The sequence below is a fragment of the Pleurodeles waltl genome, chromosome 9, assembly GCF_031143425.1.
Source record: "Pleurodeles waltl isolate 20211129_DDA chromosome 9, aPleWal1.hap1.20221129, whole genome shotgun sequence".
In the NCBI taxonomy this organism is placed as follows: Eukaryota; Metazoa; Chordata; class Amphibia; order Caudata; family Salamandridae; genus Pleurodeles; species Pleurodeles waltl.
Genome location: NC_090448.1, coordinates 1,090,848,709 through 1,090,871,179, shown reverse-complemented (window position 1 = coordinate 1,090,871,179; position 22,471 = coordinate 1,090,848,709). Strand labels below are relative to the sequence as shown.

At 45.9% G+C, this 22,471-nt stretch overlaps 1 protein-coding gene across 1 annotated transcript in view; it reads left to right on the top strand.

The window, feature by feature from the left end:
- The first annotated feature begins 1,353 nt into the window (after positions 1-1,353).
- Positions 1,354-22,471, top strand: part of PLA2G4D (phospholipase A2 group IVD) — an 82,517-nt gene continuing 61,399 nt past the window's right edge. Inside the window, exons 1-2 of the mRNA XM_069208776.1 lie at positions 1,354-1,478; positions 22,210-22,279. Coding sequence (XP_069064877.1) covers positions 1,377-1,478; positions 22,210-22,279 — 172 coding nt within the window. The 5' untranslated portion in view covers positions 1,354-1,376. The remainder of the gene's footprint in view (positions 1,479-22,209; positions 22,280-22,471) is intronic.

Below are 22,471 nucleotides of genomic sequence, written 5' to 3'. Positions count from 1 at the left end.
CGTGAGTGAGAAAGGAGGGCCGCCCTTTGATGCTAGAAGTGGAATATGCCATGGAGGGCGGGCGCTGTGTCGGAGACACCTTTGGCGTGGCAGCTGACCCCCGTCTCTTCATCATCCAACATTAAATCAATGGGCCAAAAGGGCCTTACTCTAACACCAAGATCTTGTAAAGACCTTGAGCAAAGATGACCTAGACTCAGCTGACTACCTGTATTAGTGTTAAATATGCAGAGATTAAAATATCTTGGTTATGAGTCATTCATGCAAAGGATAGTTTTTTGACTTAAGTAGCATGAGGTCTGTTTGAAGAAACCTATCCACGAAATTGTGCAAAATACAGATGGGCTATTGTGTTCATGGGCATGAGGGATACGCACTGTAGTGGTGTCTCGCCGTAGAATGATTAAAGTAGCGTTTTGCGTTAGCGATTATTTTAGCAACAAATATTTTATGCTTGCCTTTAACAATACCATTTAATAATGCAAAGTGTTTACAAATATTTGCATTCATGATAAGTTAAGTCTCCATGCAGCATAACAAATTATATTGAGGAACAGTTAAGACCCATTTATTATATAAAGTTGTGTATGCCTAGCGCTTTAGGCCTCACAGTAGGAGTGCAAAGCGCTATATGTAACCCATATAGTACACACTTACACTGCTCACTGAGGACTGGCATGCCTGGCTCAATTTTGGGACCATCTTTGAAATATGCACTTCCGCGTTTTCACTATCTGGTGAAATACAGCTGACAAATTTCCTGCTGGATATGTTATGCTTTGTAGTGTTTTCTCCTGCAAATGCTAACAGAAGAATGTTATAATAATGTTTGTTTTACATTTGATAAACCATAAATATTTGTTTATGTTGTTGTTTATTTATTCAACACACATCACAACATAAGCAACTATTAAAAGTGTATCATATTTAAAACAAACATTATTACAACATTTTTCTAATTTTTATAATCCAGTTAGATAGTAAAATGGAACGCCAAAGAAAAAACACAAAGGCGAAACCTATTGGCTCTGTCAGTGCTTGTTTAACTAGTGTGTTTTATGGTGGTGATTGTAATGTCGCTTCTTGTATCTTCGCTTCGGGCTCAATTTCAGCCTTATTTGTTTTTCAACCAATGTTTTTCCTTCTCCGCAGTGCGCCTGCCTGTTGAAACTCACGGCCTGCATCTGTGGCACTAGCCTTCGTGGCACCCGGCCAAAGGGAGGGCGGATCCAGGTCACAGCAGGAGTGATGCTGTCCTCGCGCCTCTTTAAGTCCCTAATGAATGGAGGGGCGGGGCATGGGATGACTTTATAGGACACCTGTTATCAGACATGACTTAGTTTCAGGTGATGAGCTGCGCGAGCTGGTGGCGAGCCATGGCCCAGCAGCAGCAGCAGAGCGCTGTGCCACATCTCCCAGAGGACTTCCCCAAGCCTGGACCCAGGAGGAAGGGAGCCCTGTCCACCCACCCTTACCAGGTACACAAACCTCTCTGAGATTTACTGGCTTCACTGTATTACAAGGGGGCTCATAACAACGTGTAGCTTAACATTCCAGCATTTATTCTTCCTTTATTCTGTGAAATGGGCTGGGGACCAGGGGCGTGGCTTCAGGTGGAAGGGTGTTTGGGGTGCTACACCCCCCCAAAAAAATATTTTCTGGTAAAAAGTTGGGTACAGGTGATTGCAGTCGGGTTTGGTGGGGTGTCACTTGGATTTTTACATACACACAGACAATCTTACACACACTCTCTCCCTTTTCTGTTTTGGCAGCCTTAAAAATGTTGGTTATTTTACAAAATGTTGTGTTTTCTCTCACTTAGTGCCCCTACCAAAAGGCACTCCTAACCCTTCCCACTGCCACTTAAGCCCCTTTCCCGCGCCTTGCTTGTTGTTTAATTTATTTGAAGATTAATGCCAGCGTGATTGATGGGAAATATGACTCTCCCCCCCCCCCCACCTTACTGACCAAGCTACGCCTCTGCTGGTGACCTTCTTATTAAGTAAAGTAGTATGTTAGAGTTCATTTCTGGGAATATTTTCTGCAGGGGCATTATTGAGATTATTGCCGAACCAAAAGAAACAGAGCTCAGATCTTGACCAAGGTGACCAACGCCGGTCCAGGAAGGCCGCATCACTCCAGATGTTCAGAGCATCCACCAGATAAATGTACATGTGCTTAACATTATTTACATATTCAGTTATTCAACTGTGGTCTAGCAGCTTCGTTATAAGACGGAGACCTGAGCCGTGCTCCTGGTTTCGACGCCAAAATGATGTGGTTTTAGAGGAAATCATTTTAGAAATATTTGTGTGATATGCCATGTAACCGCAAGGGTCCATACTGTGTCAATTACCTGCCCCACAGCATCCCACGCTCGAGATGCTGATGTTGCATAAGAATGTGCTCTGTAGATCACTATCGTGCTCTTGGCAACGGTTGCCGAGCTGCCTGAAATACCTTTAAAGGCAGATAATACAAAAATCCCAAAAAACAGTGCTTAATTTATGTTGGTGTTTTCCGGTGCTCAGCACCGGGACTTATTTGAAAACACCGACACATATTCATCTGAAATCACCACATGGCGGTGCTGTGGGTGTATTTTTAAGCAAAGTTCATTAGTGGAGCATGAAACTATTTAATTTAGCTTTATTTTTTTTCATAAAGCTTGACCTTAAACCTGTAGTTAAAAAGTTTTTTTTTTTAATATACATTAAGCACTGCCAAAAACATGTCAGATCATGAAAACTGGGTATATCTCTGGGGATAACTCTATCTTTCTTCTACCTAAAACGTATTCTTTGGGAGACGGTATTGAACAGACACATATGACAACATGTTATAATTGTATATGAAGCATGAGTGGTGTAGCTATGAAGACTAGACATCCATCATGAAATAGGCTTGCTAGTTGCTAGGATACGTGTGTCTGTTTGAGCGGATATGAGTGCGTATGACTGTGCCTGCCCTTTTTCCTGGTACATTGTATTCGTATCAGAAAAAAACAGACAATTTGGTATAATTTTAATTTCTGAGACAAATAATCTTCTTGTTTTTAAATTGTATATTAGTTGGTGATATCACATATGGCAGGAGTCTCCCACATGTGGTGAGGAGTACCAGATCCAGACCAGAGTTTCAGGACAGCCACACAAAACAAATACACTCTACTTTTGTCCCAGCCTGGATCTGAAAAATTATATTTGCTTGACACTGCTCCCTTCCTTACCAGGCCACTTGCCAGTGCTTCTTCAACAGTAATACGGGTGCAGGGTCCCAGAGACTTTCTTACGAGCCTACCGCTGATGCTGCTGAGGTTGTGTAATACCAAGGTTGTTTTGACTTGTAACCCTCAGGCCTTTTTCTTCCCTCACCCTGCATTTCCCGACCTTCACCTTAGTTTGGCAGGGTCCTTTCATTTTCACTCTCCCCCTTTGTCATTGTTTTCAGATCATGATCTCCCTTCTTCTTTCTCCCTCTCTCTCTCTTTCCTTATCTGGGTCAAAGTTTGATGAGGAATAAAAGTCCAGACCCTACAAATGAGTGGTGGTGCCTACCACCTGCAACTACTGGCACAAATTAGGCACTTCACTCTACTCCTTCTTTTAAAAATTATCCAAATAATCTTATAGTCAAAAATGCATTCTCCACCTGTCCTCGTGCTGCCAGGCCCTTCTCTCTAGTCCAACCTGGCTTCTCGCTTGGCTCTATCTCCCCTCATCTTCATCCACGTTCCCCCACCTCACTGATTCTCTTAAACATCCTTGATTGTTGTGTTTCGTGTTCTTTTGAAGTGCTCAGTGGTATGTGTGGTTTGGTGTGGTGTGGCACTGTGTTGAGTTGTTTTTGGTACGCTATATACATTTCTATAACAGTCCCAAAGTGTCCCCTGGTGGCCTCCAGTAATGGATTGTTCTTTCATACCTCCATGAGTGTCACTTAGGGGTCGCCTCATGTTGCACTCTCTTTGCTTCTCTAGGGTATCATGGGCCCTGGATAGACTCTATTTACTGATGAGCCATCTCCTGTGTCCTCAGCATCCATTGGCAAGGACAGACTGGCAATATTGGGCATCACTCCCCTCTAAGACCCCACAATAGACCAATGATGCTTCATTCTATGACACACTTCCTGATGCCAACAATGTCATTGTGGGCTCCGCAGGGCTGTGTCTGTGACTGCCGGGCCTCTATGTGCCTCACGGCTCCTACACCATGCCTTGGCCAGTTGAAGCTTTATGTGGTGCCACAGTCAAAAACTTTGTGTTGTGTCATTTTGAGAGCTTTAACCTAGGTATAAAAAAATCTCCTCAGAAAAATAAAACATGGCGGCCCCAGCACCGGGCCTCGTTTAGTGGAAGGTTGTAGTAGCGGCAATAAACACAGCAGGGTTGCCTCAGAAAACTAAATATGAAGATGGCATGCAGGGCACTGAAAAGCACAGGGCCTGGTGCATAATGCCCCATCGCCCCCCCAAGAGACGCCTCGGGTATGGTGGTGAAGACCGCAGAACCGTATCTATGAGGCCACGCAAAGCCACTTTGCGTGGCTTTTTAAGGCCTTCTAGGTATATAGTAAGGCAAGATAGCACAAGTCGCTGCGTTGCCTTAATCTGCATCAGGGGAGCATTCCATGGGCGTTGCAGTGGTTTTCCACGCAATACCCGTGGATTTTGATGCTGCCCCAGATTTACTCTATGACGTAAACCTGGGACAGCCCCAAAACCTTCCCCTTCCCCAGAGCAGGTGTAACGAGGAGAAATATTTTTTATTTCGCCTCATGTTTTCTTCTATCCTTGTGTGCTGCATTCTGCAGCACATATAGAAAGAGGAAATCACCTCTCCGGATTGTTATGTGTGCAGGAAGTTTTCTCTTCCTGCACAAAAACAATCCTGAATGCAACACAGGCACCCCTGCTTGCACCATGGGGCAAGGGTGCCCGTGTTGGTGCTGGACACCAAATTTTGCGCTGGGTGAAAGGACTGTAATGCACTGTATTTCGTGAATATTGTGCAATCCTGCCCCTTCACATTGGCATAGGACAGCAGAGCAAAAAGGTTTATGGAGCAGCCCTACGCCAATCTGTTTTAAATATGTCCCCCAGTTCTTTTAGGCACCGTACACTTCTCGCATCCCAGGTAGGTATAAAAGGCTACACTGGAGCCAGGTTCTCTCTCTGTGCCATCCTGCGTTGCCAGGCAGTGTCCGGCCCTCCAGCAATAACCCGCTGTCCACCCACCCCCAGCGGAGATCTCGAATCACTGGGCCGACCGACACCTGGCACCTATCTCATCACTCCAGGGGTAGCAACCCAGTGTTATGTGGATACCCTAAGCAGATGATGTGTATGTTCTTCGCTAAATATACATTATCTCACACCACTGAATATGTGTAACCCCTTCAAGATTACATGTAAAAACATTGACCCCTGAAATATCAACATACAGGCACATAATGATCATCAGAGCAGCTCACAAGTATTGTCAAGGTAAGTTCAGTTTTCTTATTATTAATTGTGCCTTGAAGATATTTTGGAAGTCATTATTGTGGTCTCAATATGTATCTAGGGTGACATTTCAAACTGTGATATTGTGGTGCAACCAGGGATGTAGCTTAGTCAGCGAGATTCAGGGGGTTGAGTTCTCAAGTCTCTCATCTGCCAAAGCAGTGAGCTGCAGGGTGGAGGGATGAGTTGACCAAGGCGTGGAAGGATTGTTTCCATAATGAACAGTCTCAGGACTGATTTGCATGAGATGGGCCTTTGTATAAAGTGACACAGTGGGTGAAAAGCAATAGGTTCAAATGCTTCCGGGAGTGATTGCCACTGGGCAGTACTTGCAAATAAAGTATTCATCCCAACACATTTGGGGCTTTTGATTGCCAGGTGTTTGCCTGGAAACCTGAGACTGGTGCAGCTTTCACAGACTAGTACTGCCAATGTTTGTGAATTGCAAAAAGTATTAAAAATTTTACCCATTCAAGGGGTACATATATGGGTACAGATTTACTACTTTTTTGGGCAAACCAGACACTATACATATTTGAGATCCCTATCCAAAAAAATAATAAATTAAAAGCATTTAGTGAAATGAGAATGATGTGAAAAACTGAGACAGATATAGCAGACCCGACTCAAAGCCCTCAGACTTAAATTACAACCCAAATTTGTATTTGATGGGTGTCACATTCCAAACATCCCCGGAGAAGCTACACCCCTGCCCGTCCCACCTGGGCCTGGTAGTTCTGGTGGGGAGCTCATGAGTACGGTCATGTACAACACAACGGCCTGGATTACTTGCCTTTGGATCACTTATTTTAAATGTATTTTCAGTGGATGCGCTCTTCCTTGTCTCTGCTACAGGAAGCCTTGAATGTAGAATCGTGAAAATCAGTGCAGGCGGGCAGGACTCCATGTTTCTAGTCCTGGCCTTTTACAAATCAGTTTATCAAGTGACTGATGGCTGCGTCCTAAACCCAAGCCACAAAGGTGGGTCCACAGGCAAAAATAATAGGGCAAGCCATGCTTTGGGTCTGGCTTGACTCTAACGAGCTGAGCTATGGAAACATTTGGAAAGTATGTCGGGAAACAAACATAATGTAAAAATCCAATACAATTGCTTCAACATTTTTTTAAAAGTGTATTTCTTTAGCATGGGCAAGCGTTGCACCTTAGTACATCAGATTATATCAATCCGTGGACAGACATTTATTGACAGTGATAGTTTTTTAAACATTCATTGGTCCAGCTCACCCGCCACCCCCGCCACCAATACCATTAGTGAACCAAGAGGCAAGTCAATAGTCAAGTACTATCTAAAGTGGTCTAAATTCTTAATATAGAATCAGCGACATCACAGTCTATGATCTCAAACATGAGGCTCTTGTGCAGTGCTCATCGTGAACACAAGTAAAGTGAGCTCATAAGTGATAATAAAGAAAGAAGGAGACTCTGTGACATAAAATATGTGCCTAGGATCACACAATTTGGATAAGCAGGAAAGCTGGTATTGATTCCAGTTTATCTGGTTTCATGTGTTTAACTTTAGCCATCAGTTGTAGCTCTCTCTCTCTAATATTTTAATCAAAAGGTTTTGTCTTTTATTCTTGGTTCTGGATGCGAAAAACCGCCACAGTAATAGCTAACCCGACTCAGGTTCTCGATGCTCAACTACCAAACAAAAAATGCATTTATTTGGGGAGTGCCATACCCCAATACCAACCAAAGTTACGCTCCAGGGCTGCAACATCACCTTCTGTGCCCTTCAGGGCGTGCCTTGTGGCATACAAGACGATAGGTAAATGTTCTTGCTGTAATGCAAAAAAACACAGAAAGTGAAAATTTTGAACTTCAAACATACCTACCAAAAACCATACATCTAATCCCTCAAAGAAGCAAGTGGCCACAACTATGACCAGATCTTGATTAACCTGGTCTGGTGGGTCGGTGTATTAAAGCATTCTCTGCAGGGACCTGTGCCTGAGCTCAAGGTCACAAGTTAAAATTCTGTTGGGCCCACTCAGCTTTTCATCCTTGCTAGGTAGATAGGATTAGCAACATTGACTTGGATAACCATGAATCTTTGATATTTTTAAATAGTGCCAACACAGTCCCCTGTGGTGAATGAGCACTTCATTGATTCACTTTCATCCATAATAAATTAGGCAAGTCAGTCACAGTGTTTGACTGGATTTAGGGAATTAAAACTGGTCGAATTTATTGATGCAAGGTATTTTTGTAAGGTTGAAATGTTGACAGCCCATTTTTATGCATTTATATTTTTGAGATTTTGCATCTCAATGCCTTCATTCAGTCAGGGGAAATCCAAGGTAGTAATTTTGCGCGCAAAATGACCACGGTTTTAAGTGTTTGTTCCAGTGCTTAATTTGTGCTTGTTATTTCCGGTGCTGAGCACAAGCACTTACTTTTGAGGGCCGGGACTTAGGGGGTGATTCTTACCTTGGCGGGCGGCGGAGGCCGCCCGCCAAAGTACCCCCGCCAGAACACCGCACCGCGGTCGCCAGACCGCTGCGGTGATTCTGGGATTTCCACTGGGCTGGCGGGCGACCGCCAAAAGGCCGCCCGCCAGCCCAGTGGAAATCAACCTTCCCACGAGGACGCCGGCTCTGAATGGAGCCGGCGTAGTGGGAAGGTGCGACGGGTGCAGTGGCACCCGTCGCGTATTTCAGTGTCTGCAAAGCAGACACTGAAATACCAAGTGGGGCCCTCTTACAGGGGCCCCGCGGCACCCCCTACCGCCATCCTGTTCCTGCCGGGAGACCCGCCAGGAACAGGATGGCGGTAGGGGGTGTCAGAATCCCCATGGCGGCGGAGCGCGCTCCGCCGCCATGGAGGATTCTGTAGGGCAGCGGAAAACCGGCGGGAGACCGCCGGTTTTCCTAGTCTGACCGCGGCCGAACCGCCGCGGTCAGAATGCCCTGCGGGGCACCGCCGGTCTGTCGGCGGTGCTCCTGCCGACCCTGGCCCCGGCGGTCTGAGACCGCCGGGGTCAGAATGACCCCCTTAGTCTTCTGCCTCAAGCATTTGCAGCGAGCAAAAGACACGTTTGGGACAGACGGAGGAAGAGAAAATCGAAATAGCATCACAATGAGAGAAAGCTGCAAGAGTGGGCTGAAGTGGCAGGGAGTGGTTTTAAATGGATTAAAGAGGCCCGAGATGGCTTCAGGATTAAGCTGTCTCAGTATTCCGTGTTCGCACATTTCATTACAGCAGCCGCGTGTTTAAGAAAAGGGCTTTGAGCACCGGCACCTTTTTATTGACAAATTAAGCACTGGGTTGTCCCTATGGAATGACCTGGGATATTGGTGTTACTATGCCGATTTCTGGTGATAATTCCGATATTCTGGATCTTTTACCTGGGGAAACAATCGGACAGATGTTACCTCAACCATGAGATAGTTCTGCATCGTGTGCATGAGTAGTCAAATTATTACTGCGAGTTTCTATGGGGTAGAACTCCTGTTTCCCCAACAAGGGAAACTCTTGAGTAATGTCGGGAGATGGCTCGTTTTTATATTAAACCTCTACATTCCCTCATACATCTTGGGATTCAGCAAATTGGTCCGGTGCGTAAACTACTTCCTGGAAGGTATGCGTGAGTAATCCTCAGCTGCATATTCATGTTTACATCCTATATGGGCTGACTCACGCTTTCATCCGTCACGAGATGACCTCCATGCATGGTGACAGACGTCCATCTGCCACTTTAGTGCTTATAAAACAGCAAATCCGCGTAGCAAGTGCTGTAAAAACAAGTTATTACGAAGTACACTACAGGTTTTTAAGTTTATAGTCGTTAATGTCTCACATTGTATTTTCGTTTTAAAGCGTTTTGAGAAAAAGTGCTGAATAAGGGCGTCCATAAATGAATGGGACAACTGAGTGCGCCCTGGAAGGATGACAGGCTGGAGCATTACTTAATGCCTCCAGTTACTGCAGGTTGCTTCCGGCCAAAACCTGAGGGAATTGGGTGTTAAATACTTCCCTGTGCTCGCACAGCATGTTGTAACTTGCTTGGCATGTTTTGTGAGTAGGCCACACGTACACGGAAGGCGATGAATAAGAGTGCTAATTAAAGCACACCAGTTTATTAATTGCTGCAGCTAATATAGAAATTAGCGGCGTCCATGACAAAGCCATGCGTGTGGTTACGTCACACTTCCGGCTGAGCACACCGAGAGCTCACGTGTGGCGGGAGAGTGTGAGAGATTACAGGCCGGGACGGGGCCCTGCTACGCCTGCGCGTGTCGTAGTATCTGGAAAGGGAGCTACTTCTGGTCTAATTTTCAAAAAAAACTTCCGCGTGTCTTTGTGGTTCTGTTATTAAAGACGACACTCCAATCTGTTGTAACTTCACGTCATGAAGGCTCGCATTGGTGGTTTAATAACTCACAACAGTGCTTTCAGGGTAGGGTGACCACCTGGCATTGATGCAAATTCTGGACAGGACTGTAAAAAATTCAGGACAAAGGGTAAAAATTCAGGACAAAAATTCAGGGCTAAGGGTCAAAATTCAAGACAACAATTAAATCAATCAATCATCAATCAATCACAAGATTTATAGAGCGCACTACGTACCCGTTAGTGTTTCAAGGCGCTGAGGAGGGGGGGGGGCTGCTGCTACTGGCCGAAGAGCCAGGTTTTGAGGAGTCTCCTGAAGGTGAGAAGGTCCTGGGTCTGTCAGGGGTTCGGGAGGGTGTTCCAGGTCTTGGCGGCGAGGTAAGAGAAGGATCTGCCGCCAGAGGTCTTGCGTTGGAATCGGGGAACGATGGCGAGGGCGAGGTTGGCGGAGCGGAGTTGGCGGGAGGGAGTGTAGAAGTTTAGTCTGTTGTTCAAGTAGGCTGGTCCAGCTTTGTGGAGTGCCTTGTGAGCGTGGGTGAGGAGCTTGAAGGTGATCCTCTTGTCCACGGGGAGCTAGTGGAGGTCTTTCAGGAGGTGGGAGATGTGGCATCGGCAGGGTGCGTCGAGGACCAGTCGGGCAGAGGCGTTTTGGATGCGTTGGAGGCGTCGGATGTCTTTCGCTGGGATGCCTGTGTAGAGTGCGTTGCCATAGTCTAGTCTACTGCTGACGAGGGCCTGGGTCACCGTTTTTCTGGTATCCGTCAGGATCCATTTGTAGATTCTACTGAGCATGCAGAGGGTGTTGTAGCAGGAGGAGGAAACTGCGTTGACCTGCCTGGATATGGTGAGGGCGGAGTCGAGGACGAAACCCAGGTTGCGTGCGTGCTTGGTTGGCGTTTGAGGGGGTCCCAGCGCGGTGGGCCACCAGGAGTTGTCCCAGGCTGAGGGGGTGCGTCCGAGGATGAGGACCTCCGTCTTGTCGGAGTTCAACTTCAGGCGGCTGTTTTTCATTCACTCGGCGATGGACTTCAATCCCTCGTGGAGGTTGGCTTTGGCGGTGTGTGGGTCTTTGGTGAGGGAGAGGATGAGCTGGGTGTCGTCGGTGTAGGAGAGAATGTTGAGGTTGTGCTGACGGGCCAGTTGTGCGAGGGGGGCCATGTAGACGTTGAACAGCGCCAGGCTTAGAGAGGAGCCTTGGGGTACGCCGCAGATGATGTTGGTGGCTTCGGAGCGGAAGGGTGGGAGTCGGACTCTCTGGGTTCTGCCGGAGAGAAAGGAGGAGATCCAGTTGAGGGCTTTTTCTTGTATTCCGGCTTTGTGGCGGCGTGTTAGTAGGGTGCGGTGGCAAACCGTGTCGAAGGCTGCGGAAAGGTCCAGGAGGATGAGGGCTGATGTTTTGCCGTTGTCCATTTGCTGTCTGATGTCATCTATGTCGGCGAGGAGAGCAGTCTTGGTGCTGTGGTTGCGTCTGAAGCCAGACTGGGAGGGGTCCAGGATGGAGTTGTCCTCGAGGTGGTGGGTGAGCTGAGCGTTGACGATCTTCTCGATGACCTTCGCCGGGAAGGGGAGGAGGGAGATCGGGCGGAAGTTTTTGAGGTCGTTGCGGTCTGCCTTGGGTTTCTTGAGGAGGGCGTGGATTTCGGCGTGCTTCCAGCTGTCCTGGAAAGTCGTGGTTTCGAAGGATAAGTTGATGACCTTTCGAAGTTGGGGGGCGATGGTAGAGTCGGCTTTGTTGTAGACGTGGTGGGGGCATGGGTCTGAAGGGGATCCTGAGTGGATGGAGTTCATGATCTTGCAAGTTTTAGCGTCTTCTACGTAGGTCCAGGCGGTGTAGCGGTTGGTGCAGGTGGAGTTGTCGGGGGTGGGGTCTGACGGAGGCGTGGTGTTGAGGCTGTCGTGGATGTCGGTGATCTTCTGATAGAAGAAGGTGGACAGGGCGTCGCATAGTTCTTGGGATGGTGGGATGTCATTGAAGTTGGCGCTGGGGTTGGAGAGCTCTTTCACGATGCAGAAGAGTTCTTTGCTGTCGTGTGCGTTGTTGTTCAGGCGTTCTGTGAAGTGGGAACGTTTGGCGAGTTGGATTAGCTTGTGGTGCTTGCGGGTGGCCTCCTTGTGGGCTGCCAGGCTGTCGGGTGTGTGTTCGAGGAGCCATTTCTTCTTTAGTTTCTGGAAGGTGCGTTTGGAGGTGAGGAGTTCATCAGTGAACCAGGCGGCTTTTTTCTTTCCTTGGTTGTCGGTGGACCTCTTGAGTGGTGCTAGGGTGTTGGCGCAGTCGTTGATCCACTGTCGTAGGTTGAGAGCGGCGGTGTCTGAGTCAGTGGAGTCGGTGGGCGGGTTCTGGGCGAGGGTGCTGGTCAGTTGGTCTTCGGTGACTTTGCTCCAGCGGCGGTGAGGTGGTAGTTGGGTGCGGTGGTGTTCGATGTGCTTCTTGAATGTGAAGTGGATGCAGTGCTGGTCGGTCCAGTGGAGTTCGGTGGTGTGGCTAAAGGTGACGTGGTTGCTTGCGGAGAAGATCGGATCGAGCGTGTGGCTGGCGATGTGGGTGGGTGTGTTGACCAGTTGTCTGAGGCCGAGGTAGGAGAGGTTGTCGATCAGGGATGTGGTGTTGGCGTCGTTGTTGTTCTCCAAGTGGAAGTTGAGGTCTCCAAGGAGGATGTAGTCTATAGAGGTGAGCGCGTGGGTCCTCGTGAGGTCGGCAATGGAGTCGCTGAAGGGTGCTCGTGGTCCTGGGGGTCGGTAGATGAGCGTTCCCCTGAGGGTGGTGTTGGAGTCAGTGTGGATCTGGAAGTGTAGGTGTTCGGCGGTCTTGAGAGTGTCATCCTTGTGGCTGTGGATTTTGAGGGTGGGCGATGGCTATTCCTCGTCCAATTCCGCTGGGGCGATCTCTTCTGGTGATCTTGTAGCCGTCCGGGATGGCTATGGCGATGTCAGGTGCTGAGGAGTCGTTCCACCAGGTTTCGGTCAGGAAGGCTACGTCTGGGGCGGTGGTGTCGAGCAGGTCCCAGAGCTCGATGGCGTGCTTGCTTGCGGAGAGTGTGTTGAGGAGTATGCAGTGGAGGTGTTTTTTTGAGGTTGTGGCAGGTTTCCTTGTTCTGTCGCAGGTGAAGTTGCAGGCGAGGCAGGAGAAGGGTCCCTTAGTGTTCTTTGGAGATGACTGGAAAAATGTTGTGGGGCGGCCGGGGTTGAGGGCGCTGAGTTGGTTGGCCGAGTAGCGACGTCTGGTGGTGCGGGGGGCATGCGGACCAGGGGGGGTGGCGCTGGGCGCGGTCCAGGCGTGGATGGGCGCAGACGGGCTTGCCTCTGGCGTGCCTCTGGTGCGCCAGCCATTAAGAGGGGAGGGAGGAGCAGCTGGGAGGCGGGAGGGAGCGGCGAATAGGGGTGCAAGGGGGGCGGGGTCGCAGGGAGGCAGCGGCAGGGGAAAGCGTCAAGGGGGAGCGCACAAGGGTTAAAAAGCGGAGAAACAATCTAAGAAGGCACTAAGGGAAGCAAAAGCACAAATGGGAAGCAAAAAGGAGCAAAAGGCACAATAAAGCACAATAAAGCAAGGCACAGCAATACAGTCACAATACGGCGAAAAACGGCACAATGCACACAAGTCTAGCGAGGCAAATGGGGCCAAAAGGCAGATTTAACCAGGGCACAGAATACAGTCACAAATACAGAAAACGGCACAAAGCTTACCAGAAGCCCACTAGACGGGCCTCGAACACGCTAGCAGCAGCGTGGGCGGAGGTCAGGGACACGGACACAGCAAGGTGGTGCTGCAGACGTGGGGGAGCGAGCTCTTGGCCGAAATCAGGTCAGAGGTCGCTCACCCTTGACGCGCAGCGGCAGCCATTAAGAAGGGAGGGGGGAGGGAGGAGCAGCTGGGAGGGGGGAAGGAGCGACGAATGGGGGCACGAGGGGGCGGGCCACAGGGAGGCAGCGGCAGGAGAAAGCGGCAAGGGGTAGCGCACAAGGGTGAAAAGCGGCAAAACAATCTAAGAAGGCACTAAGGGAAGCAAAAGCACAAATGGGAAGCAAAAAGGAGCAAAAGGCACAATAAAGCACAGTAAAGCAAGGCACAGCAATACAGTCACAATACGGAAAAAAACGGCACAATGCACACAAGTTTAGTGATGCAAATGGGGCCAAAAGGCAGATTTAACCAGGGCACAGAATACAGTCACAAATACAGAAAACGGCACAAAGCTTACCAGAAGCCCACTAGACGGGCCTCGAACACGCTAGCAGCAGCGTAGGCGGGGGTCAGGGACACGGACACAGCAAGGGGGTGCTGCGGACGTGGGGGAGCGAGCTCTTGGCCGAAATCAGGTCAGAGGTCGCTCAAGAACAAACATCAGTTTTACAGACACACACAAGAGAAGCCATGCCTCACTATGTTGTCAGGCATTTATTTACTCTTTTTTAACATAGCACTATTTATTCACTGTGGTCTTTTTGTGATTGCCTCCTGGTATGCTCCATTCAAGTGTCACATTAAGTCCTTGTTCAGTACTAAATTAATGCCCTTCAGTACTGCAGCAAGGCCATCACCCCTACCCAAATCTACCCAATCTTTCTTGAAGAGAAAGTAACAGCACATTTTTTATTATGTTTCTGAACATTTTAAAACCCCTGGCAAACAGTTTGGGAAACATTAAGGTAATTAACCTTATGCTAGTTTAAACAAATTGAACAAAAACATCTGGCTTACCTTAACCTCCCATTGACTTTCAACCTAAAAAAAAATTAAGCAGCAGGGCAGATGGCGTGGGTGAAAGTCTCACACCTAATGTCAGGATGTGAGGTACCCACAACTTCTCTGTAGTCTCACAGCACTAGAGTGTATGTCTGGGGCTCTACATTTATCTCACATGAGTCTACTCTACATTCTATGACACTGCACCACTCTGCATTACTGCACTCTCTGCCACTCTATTGTATGCCACTCTCTCCACTGCACTCTATGCTACTCTACCCCATGCCACTCTATGCCACTGCACTCTGCACCAATGCACTCTAAACAACTGCACTGTACGCCACTGCCATCTACTCTGTACCACTGTACTCTACGCCACTGCTCTCTGTACCACTCTGCTCCACTCTACATCACTGCACTGACACTCTAATCTGCAACATTGGACTCTCCACCACTGTACTGTATACCGATCTACTATGTACTACTGCATTCTAGCCACTGCAATCTATGCCACTCTACTCTGCATCACTCCACTCTACGCGACTGCACTCTGTAGCACTATACTCTACTCTGCACTGCACCACTCTACACTACGCCACTGCACTCTCTGCCACACAAGTCTACTCTGCACTCTATGCCACTGCACCACTCTACACTACTGTACTCTCTGCCACTCTATTGCATGCCACTCTACTCCACTGCACTCTATGCCACTCTACCCTGTCCCACGCCACTCCATGCCACTGCTCTCTAAACCACTGCACTGTACCCTGCACCACTGGGCTCTTCGCCAATGCTCCTATGCCACTCTACTCCATTCCACACTACTATGCCACTAACTTTTAGCCATGAACAGGTGCCACTCTGGTGTATAACATGGCTAGAACACATCGGCCAATAACTCTTGCATAGACTAGACCTATTGGCTTTGCCAATGTTTGTTAGGACTATGAGGTACCGAGGCCCCTGAAAGAACTGTGAATGTGTAAGTCCTTATTTTAAACATGCATTCAATGCTTAGTCAGGGATAGTTTGCGTTATATAAATACAATGACATCATATATAGGCACAAATACATTTTGATGAAATGAAAAAAGTGCTTCTCTATTATAGATTTGAATAATATACAGTTTAACTAACATTTTTTATAACACTCCATTAAAACCACACACTCCACAGGTCACCTTGGAACACCATTGCAGTACCTCTCTAAAAGAAAATATCTTTGCCATCAGAAAGCTTCAAGTAACACCTTTTGGTTAAATTGGATGCAGGTTTTCAAGCCCCTTTACATTTGCAGATTTACCAGTTGCCCACATTTGCATTTCTTTAGGAGAAGGAGACACTCTGGCAAGAAGGTCTGTTTCTGTTCTGTCTGCCCCTCCCTCTCTTCCTCCGAGCACAGGAGACTCCCTGCCTTCCACTTCTGCTGGGGAAACTAATCTGCCCATAATTTTGCCCTGCCGTCCTTTGTCCTTTTGGCGAAAGGCTAAAATTACAGACAAATGCCGTCCTTTAAGCCTTCCATCAGGACAACGGACGGCAGGGCGAAATTACGGACGGGGGGTCACCCTATTTCAGGGTCCCGTGTTAGACCCCACCGGCACAGACTCGCATCCCTTCAGCTCTGATCAGACTTTCGTCCTCCTGAGGTTGAATAAATCATTTCCACTTAGGTGGGTATCCAGTGCTTTAAATGAGCCGGTACTGTCCGGTACTGAGTACCAGCACTTTTCTATTTTGAAAGTGAGCGTACCAGCACATTTCAAGAAAAACGTAATACTTTTGATTGGAGAGTACTGGCACTTCTCGGAAACAAGCAGGTACTTTGGCACAGAGTACCTGCACTTTAATTTTTCCATTTCAAGCACTGTGGGTATCAAAAAGATCTATTAAATAGCATCAAACGCTGATGCAAATATACGCGACACAGCAACACGTCATTAAGAGCGAGTGTAGAAATAAACACAGATTCACACATATGTTATAACAGTGCAGAGGTCAAATAACCCGAGAGAAGCTGCCTGTTGTTTCTGTGTCACTGATTGCATGTCACAACGACTTACACTAGAAATTCACAGCTGCTGATGGTGACAGTGGAAGTCTGTCTCAGAGCCACAATTTAACCTCTTGGATCCCGGTTCTGATAAATACTTTAACTTAAAAGTCCTGCGCAAAGCAAAACAGCATGCAATAAACCAATATACTACCATTACATACTACAGCCTTACACCAGGAGTCTTTTACATCGCAGGCAAGTCAATATGTGAATGTATTTAAACATATGTAATCACATGTAATTGTCAAAACTAATTGAAAGTAAACCGAAGTTAATAGTGCTTAACCTATTGGCAATATAGTCATTAAATTAAAAATACATGTTGAATAAAATTATTTAGAAAACCGAGATGTTAATTGAATAAATGTAATTGTTAAAATAATTAAAACTAAGCAAAGGTAATATCAGTTTAATGTTAAAATAAAGCAATTGGTTCATTCTAGGGTAAAATGTAAAGATAATTTAAATATGTATTATTAAATATTAATAAATATAATATTAAATCTATACATATTTAAAATATATATATGTAAATAGGCATACAACTATGTTATATTATAAATAAATGTATTTAAGGCACAAGTTTAAACATATATATATACATTTGGCACTGACTAGAACTAAAATGGGTAGTTTTCTAATGAATTGTTGCTAAGACAATGGACAATGGTGAGGTCCACTGGATGTATGCGACTCTGTGGGAGAAGCACTTACCACATAATTCTGGAAAAGGAGAAGATGTGGATTTAAATGCAGGACAGGAGGTGGCATAGGGGAGGTCCGACAGTAGAAAGCTGAGTGTGAAACTAGAGCATCATGGCTCGCAGCTCAGCATCATATGCTAGGTAAGAGTGGACCTGAGTGTGCCATCGCCGTTTACCCAGAGAGGTCATGCTGTTAGCAGGATACTAAGGGTGACAGTATGGAAGGCTGTAGACATGACGAAGATCATAAGTTTGGGAGGGATTGCTTTGCTGGACTGTGAGGAGGATGTGTAAGAAGTTAGAAAGACGTGTCTTGGTGGAGTCCAATTGGCAAAAAGAATCCCAGAAATTCATTGTGAAAGACAGCTGGCAATCTGTTAAAGATTCTTTTCTCTAGAATTTTGTAGAACAAAATAATGAGGGAGATGAGATTGTCCTTGCTGAAGATGAAGGGTCAGCAAGGACTTTTTAAAGAACAAGAGCCACAGCAACATCAGCTGAGGCAAAGCAGCACTAAATGATGTTGATTGACATCTAAATCTTCACACAAGAGCTCCTCAGTTTCATTGTCAAGTGACAGTGAAGGCAATGGAAGTGCCATGTTGATGTTTACCTCAGAAAAATGTTCGCATGTCAGAATTGCCGCATACGAAGAAGAATTTGAGTCAAAGAAAAGTCAATGACTACAGCCACAAAAGTAATTCAAACATTGTCCAAAGATTCCACTATAAGTAAATTGTTGCTCCATACCTTTTATTATTGACAGTGGTATATCGATAAACATTATGCCGGAGGAGAACCACAATGAACTGTTTCCATTGCCCAACTCACACTGTTGAAGACTAAAGTGTATACATGGGCTGCATCGACACCATAAAAGAGTCAAGATTCATTCATTGCAACCACGAGACACAAAAAGACAAACGTACAAGCACCCATTCATGTACTTAAAGTTACTGCACTAAGTACCTGTTTACTCATTTTCAATACTGCTGCTGAGATGGGACTGATATCTGTGAACTACATCACGAATGCTCATCAGAAAATAGTAAGTCAGTTCCTGTCACTGAGATTGTAGAGAGCCCCTTGACAGCATCTGTCCCTCCATCACCACTGCCAGTCATGGGTGATTCTCTTCACAGCCTCAGAGGACACGATCTGGGCATTTGGTCAGAGCTCCACGACGACTAGAGGAGTTGTAATATATATGTGTAAAATATTGTATTTTTTATTTAACAAGGGGGGAGATGTAGTGTATTGTGAGTTAGCAATGACAGGACCCTTTTGGTGCCTGATGGTCTTTGTAGAACTGGGACCTAAGTGTTCACTGTGATGAATAGATTTATCTTTAGAATGTTGAGTTTGCGGTTACAGGCAGAGAAATAAATACATGTAGGAACAAGCTCCTGTGTGGATTCATTTACAAGTACCCCGGCTGGGGAGGACGCTACACCTGCGTCATCTCTTATTTTGTATTTTGGACCCCAGTTTAACCAATTGCATGTACTTCACTCATCTCGGGTGCAGTGGTTTCTGTCTTTGCCAGTCATGTTACACGTTTTTGCGGGGCTTGAGTAAGCAAACTCATAGAGTCTGGCGCCATCTTCTGGTATTAGCCATGATGGATACCTTGCTTTAAAATCTATAAGCACCATTGTGGCATTCTGCAATAGTGCAAGCCCTGGGGCCCAATCACTCCTTTCAACCACTTTGGAGGAGATTACTGTTGATGGAAGGTACATAGTGAACAATCAGTTCCTTTTCTATTTTTAAGTGAACACTAAGAGACTGCAAAGCTGTTATTACATGAACGAACATATGTGAAATTCCTAATTTTGGTCTTCACACAGTTTGCCGTTTCCCAAGTTTTCTTACACTATGTTTAATGTTATAACACACCATTTTCTTGCAAGTGTTGACACTCAATATTGCATTTTCTTGCAAATTTAGAGTGAACATGATAGTGTGCTTGCTATGTTTTCCTTACAACTATGAAACTGGATAAATGATACAATATATTAGTGCCACATACGTACAAAATCATAGTTGTAATGGTCCTAACCAAGGTTTCAGGCCACTTTTTCACACTTCTAAACTTTTTTTGATGAACACGTGAAGTTTTTATGAAAATCCAGATTTTGACCCGAAAGTCAAAATGTGTAGACCTTCACAATAGCCACATACCTTTTTTCAGCTGAAGGTTGTGAGAAAAACACTTCAGACCCCTCGACCCCCTAATCTACAACACAGCTGTGTAACCCATAACTGAGGGGGGACGAGGAGGCACCTTAGTAAACAATGTGGATAGCTTTGTTAAGTAGCTTATGTAGTATGGCACCAGAATATTGTAAACAAAGTATCATCTGACATAAATATTGTGCCTTAAAGGTAATTTGCAAAAATACTAAGGCCCATATTTATACTTTTTTATCGCCGCATTTGCGTCGTTTTTTGATGCAAAATCGGCGCAAACTTACAAATACAATTATATTTTGGAACTTTGCGCTGCATTTGCGTAAAAAAATTATGCAAATGCAGCGCTAAAAAGTATAAATATGGGCCTAAAATCTTTGTAAATGATACTTAGTGCAAGGTATCTATGTCAGACAATATTTTCGTCAGTGATCTTCTGGCATACAACCAGGAGTAAGAAGAGGACCAATAGGACAGTTGCTTCAGACAGTGAAGTCTTGTTATCCCTATGTCTAGTATTTGCTAACTCCACATCAAGCTCAGGGAAAGGTAAGCAGTTAGAGGCTCCCAGTTTATACTTCGTGGATGCCACTACTGCCTTCAGTGATGGTGGCCATAGTGGCAGTCATCAGAGGACCTCTCTGCAGTTTGGAAAAAATCCATTAAACAAGCAGTCCACCCTTCCAGTGCCGGACTGGCCATAGTGGGCATCAGGCGTTTCCCTGGGAGGCTGGGGGGAGGGGGGTATTTGGGCAGGGGGTTTTGGAGGCCATTTCTGTTACTGAGAGCCAATTTTGAAATGGTGCTGCAATATGGGCCCCCAGTAACAAAAGCAGCAATCCAGTATAATCCACTTACTTTCGTTTCCAGCTTCCGTGCGGGGGCTGGTCTGACAAAATTGCAAGGGCTGCTTTGCGTTCCCAGTCCGTCCCTGCACCCTTTGGAGAAAAAAGGCCACTACTCACTAATTTGGAAGTGTTTATTGATTAAGCATTTCAACAATACTTGCTGTGTAAATAGTATAGCTTTGCTGTACACAAGAGTATTGACATTGAAGTTAATAAACCAGCTTGGGGTGATGAAAGATATACCACTGGTACAATACATGCCAGTACTTTATATATAATATTCACAGCATCCATAATGGGTCAGTATTCATACAGTTGGAGGGGTCACTTGTCACAGGGGGTCAGTATTGCAAGAGGTCATACAGTCACAGAGGTTATGACAGTATGATGAGGTATGATCATTAGATCTGCTGACAGAGGGGAATATTAAGGGCCTTCTTACATATAGTACTGGATTTGTGGCACATTGGTTTCAGTAGGGTGTGCGTTCTCTGCAGGATACTAGGAAGACCAATAATCTTTATCTAAAGGATGTTCATGGGAAGGAGTAGGTGAGCAAATGCAATGCTGGGACAGGAAGAGCGGGGCCAGTTCAGATACATGGCTAGATCATTTGCAGAAGATTGGGGGAGGGCCAGTTCATGGATGGGCCTAGAGGCCAAGATCAGAAATGTACACTGAGCATTGTTTTGGACAGAGCAACCATACCAGGAGGTAAAAACAAGAAGGTGCTTTAGATGCTGAATAGAGGGCTGGTATCAACACTGAGAAGATTTCTAAAGATGAGACGGGACTATTGGTCCAGATCTGAGTGGTAATCGAGTTTTCAACAGATGGAAGGAGAGTGTGATTGTACCCTGAGGATGCTGATGAGGTGAATGAGAGCAGAGCACATGGCTAAGGGAAGGAGCACATTTCTGGGTGAAACTCTGGACTTTGATAATGGAAAATCCACAGTTTCACAAAAAATATCCTTCCCATGGGTGAAAACACTGCACAAAATCTTTTTGATAGTTTGGTAAAGGATATTTAGGATGCAATATTTCTGTCACAGGATATTTTTGCTATTGATATTCTGAAATACACCTCTTGCTAAAATACTCCATAAGCTTGTGTATATTTGATTTTAATTTCCATGAATCCTTAAAGAGCATTGTTGCTCTACTGTTTATGTGTTGGATTTGTGATCTTTACAACACACTAGAATGGTACTGGGTGGGAAATTGCAAAGAATGTCAGCAAGGAAGAGAGTGGGGAGGTGTTTTCACTCCTCTTTTACCATATCTGTCCCTCTAGCCCTGATGTCCACACCACCTGGAAAACAACCCCATTAGACGTCACAAAAAAGTTGTTGTGGTGTGGGCAGGGATCTGAAAACCTTGCGTTCATGAAGGGGCAAAATGTGGTGGGAAAGGCTGAATGATGCAGAAAGAGAAAAGACTAATGAGTGGCGTGATGCACATTATATTTTAGTAATATTTTGTCATTTTGCCATTTGTCATTTTAACTCACTATTAATACAGTATGAGCCAAAAGTGCACCTCTTGTGTACCAGTTTAACACCTGAATAGAGCAATCAGCAACTGTAAGAGAGGTGTCGCTTTTTTAGTAACTTGTGATGCGAATGAGTGAGAAACACCATTTTTGGCAAAATCTGAAAATTATGTAGCAGCTGATGGGTTATGTATCAAGTGTAATAAAACCATAATTGTGCAGAAAAAGATGTGACGTGCAGGATAACATAATTACAGTGTCCATAGGTATGGAATTGTATACTGAACGTGTGCACTTTTTATACACTGTGAAGAGCTGCGTCATGGTAATACAAAAGAGAAGTGGCTCAAGAATTCTTGTTGTACATTGCAGGATGAGGTGTCATCTTACATGCTGTCTGTAAGGATCATACGAGCCAGAAATATCCGGAGCGCAGATATCTGTAAGTAACATATCACTGTTCTCACCTAGGTGCCATAAAATACCTACACTCAGATTCTGCCAGAGGTACATGTGGCATGGATTGGGCATACTGACAGCACACACTCATAGCTATGCTTGTGGTGCGTCCAAGTCAGTATCAGTCACCTGCCCCTCTTAGAGACAGCACTTCTCAGCCTCTGATTGTCTATCA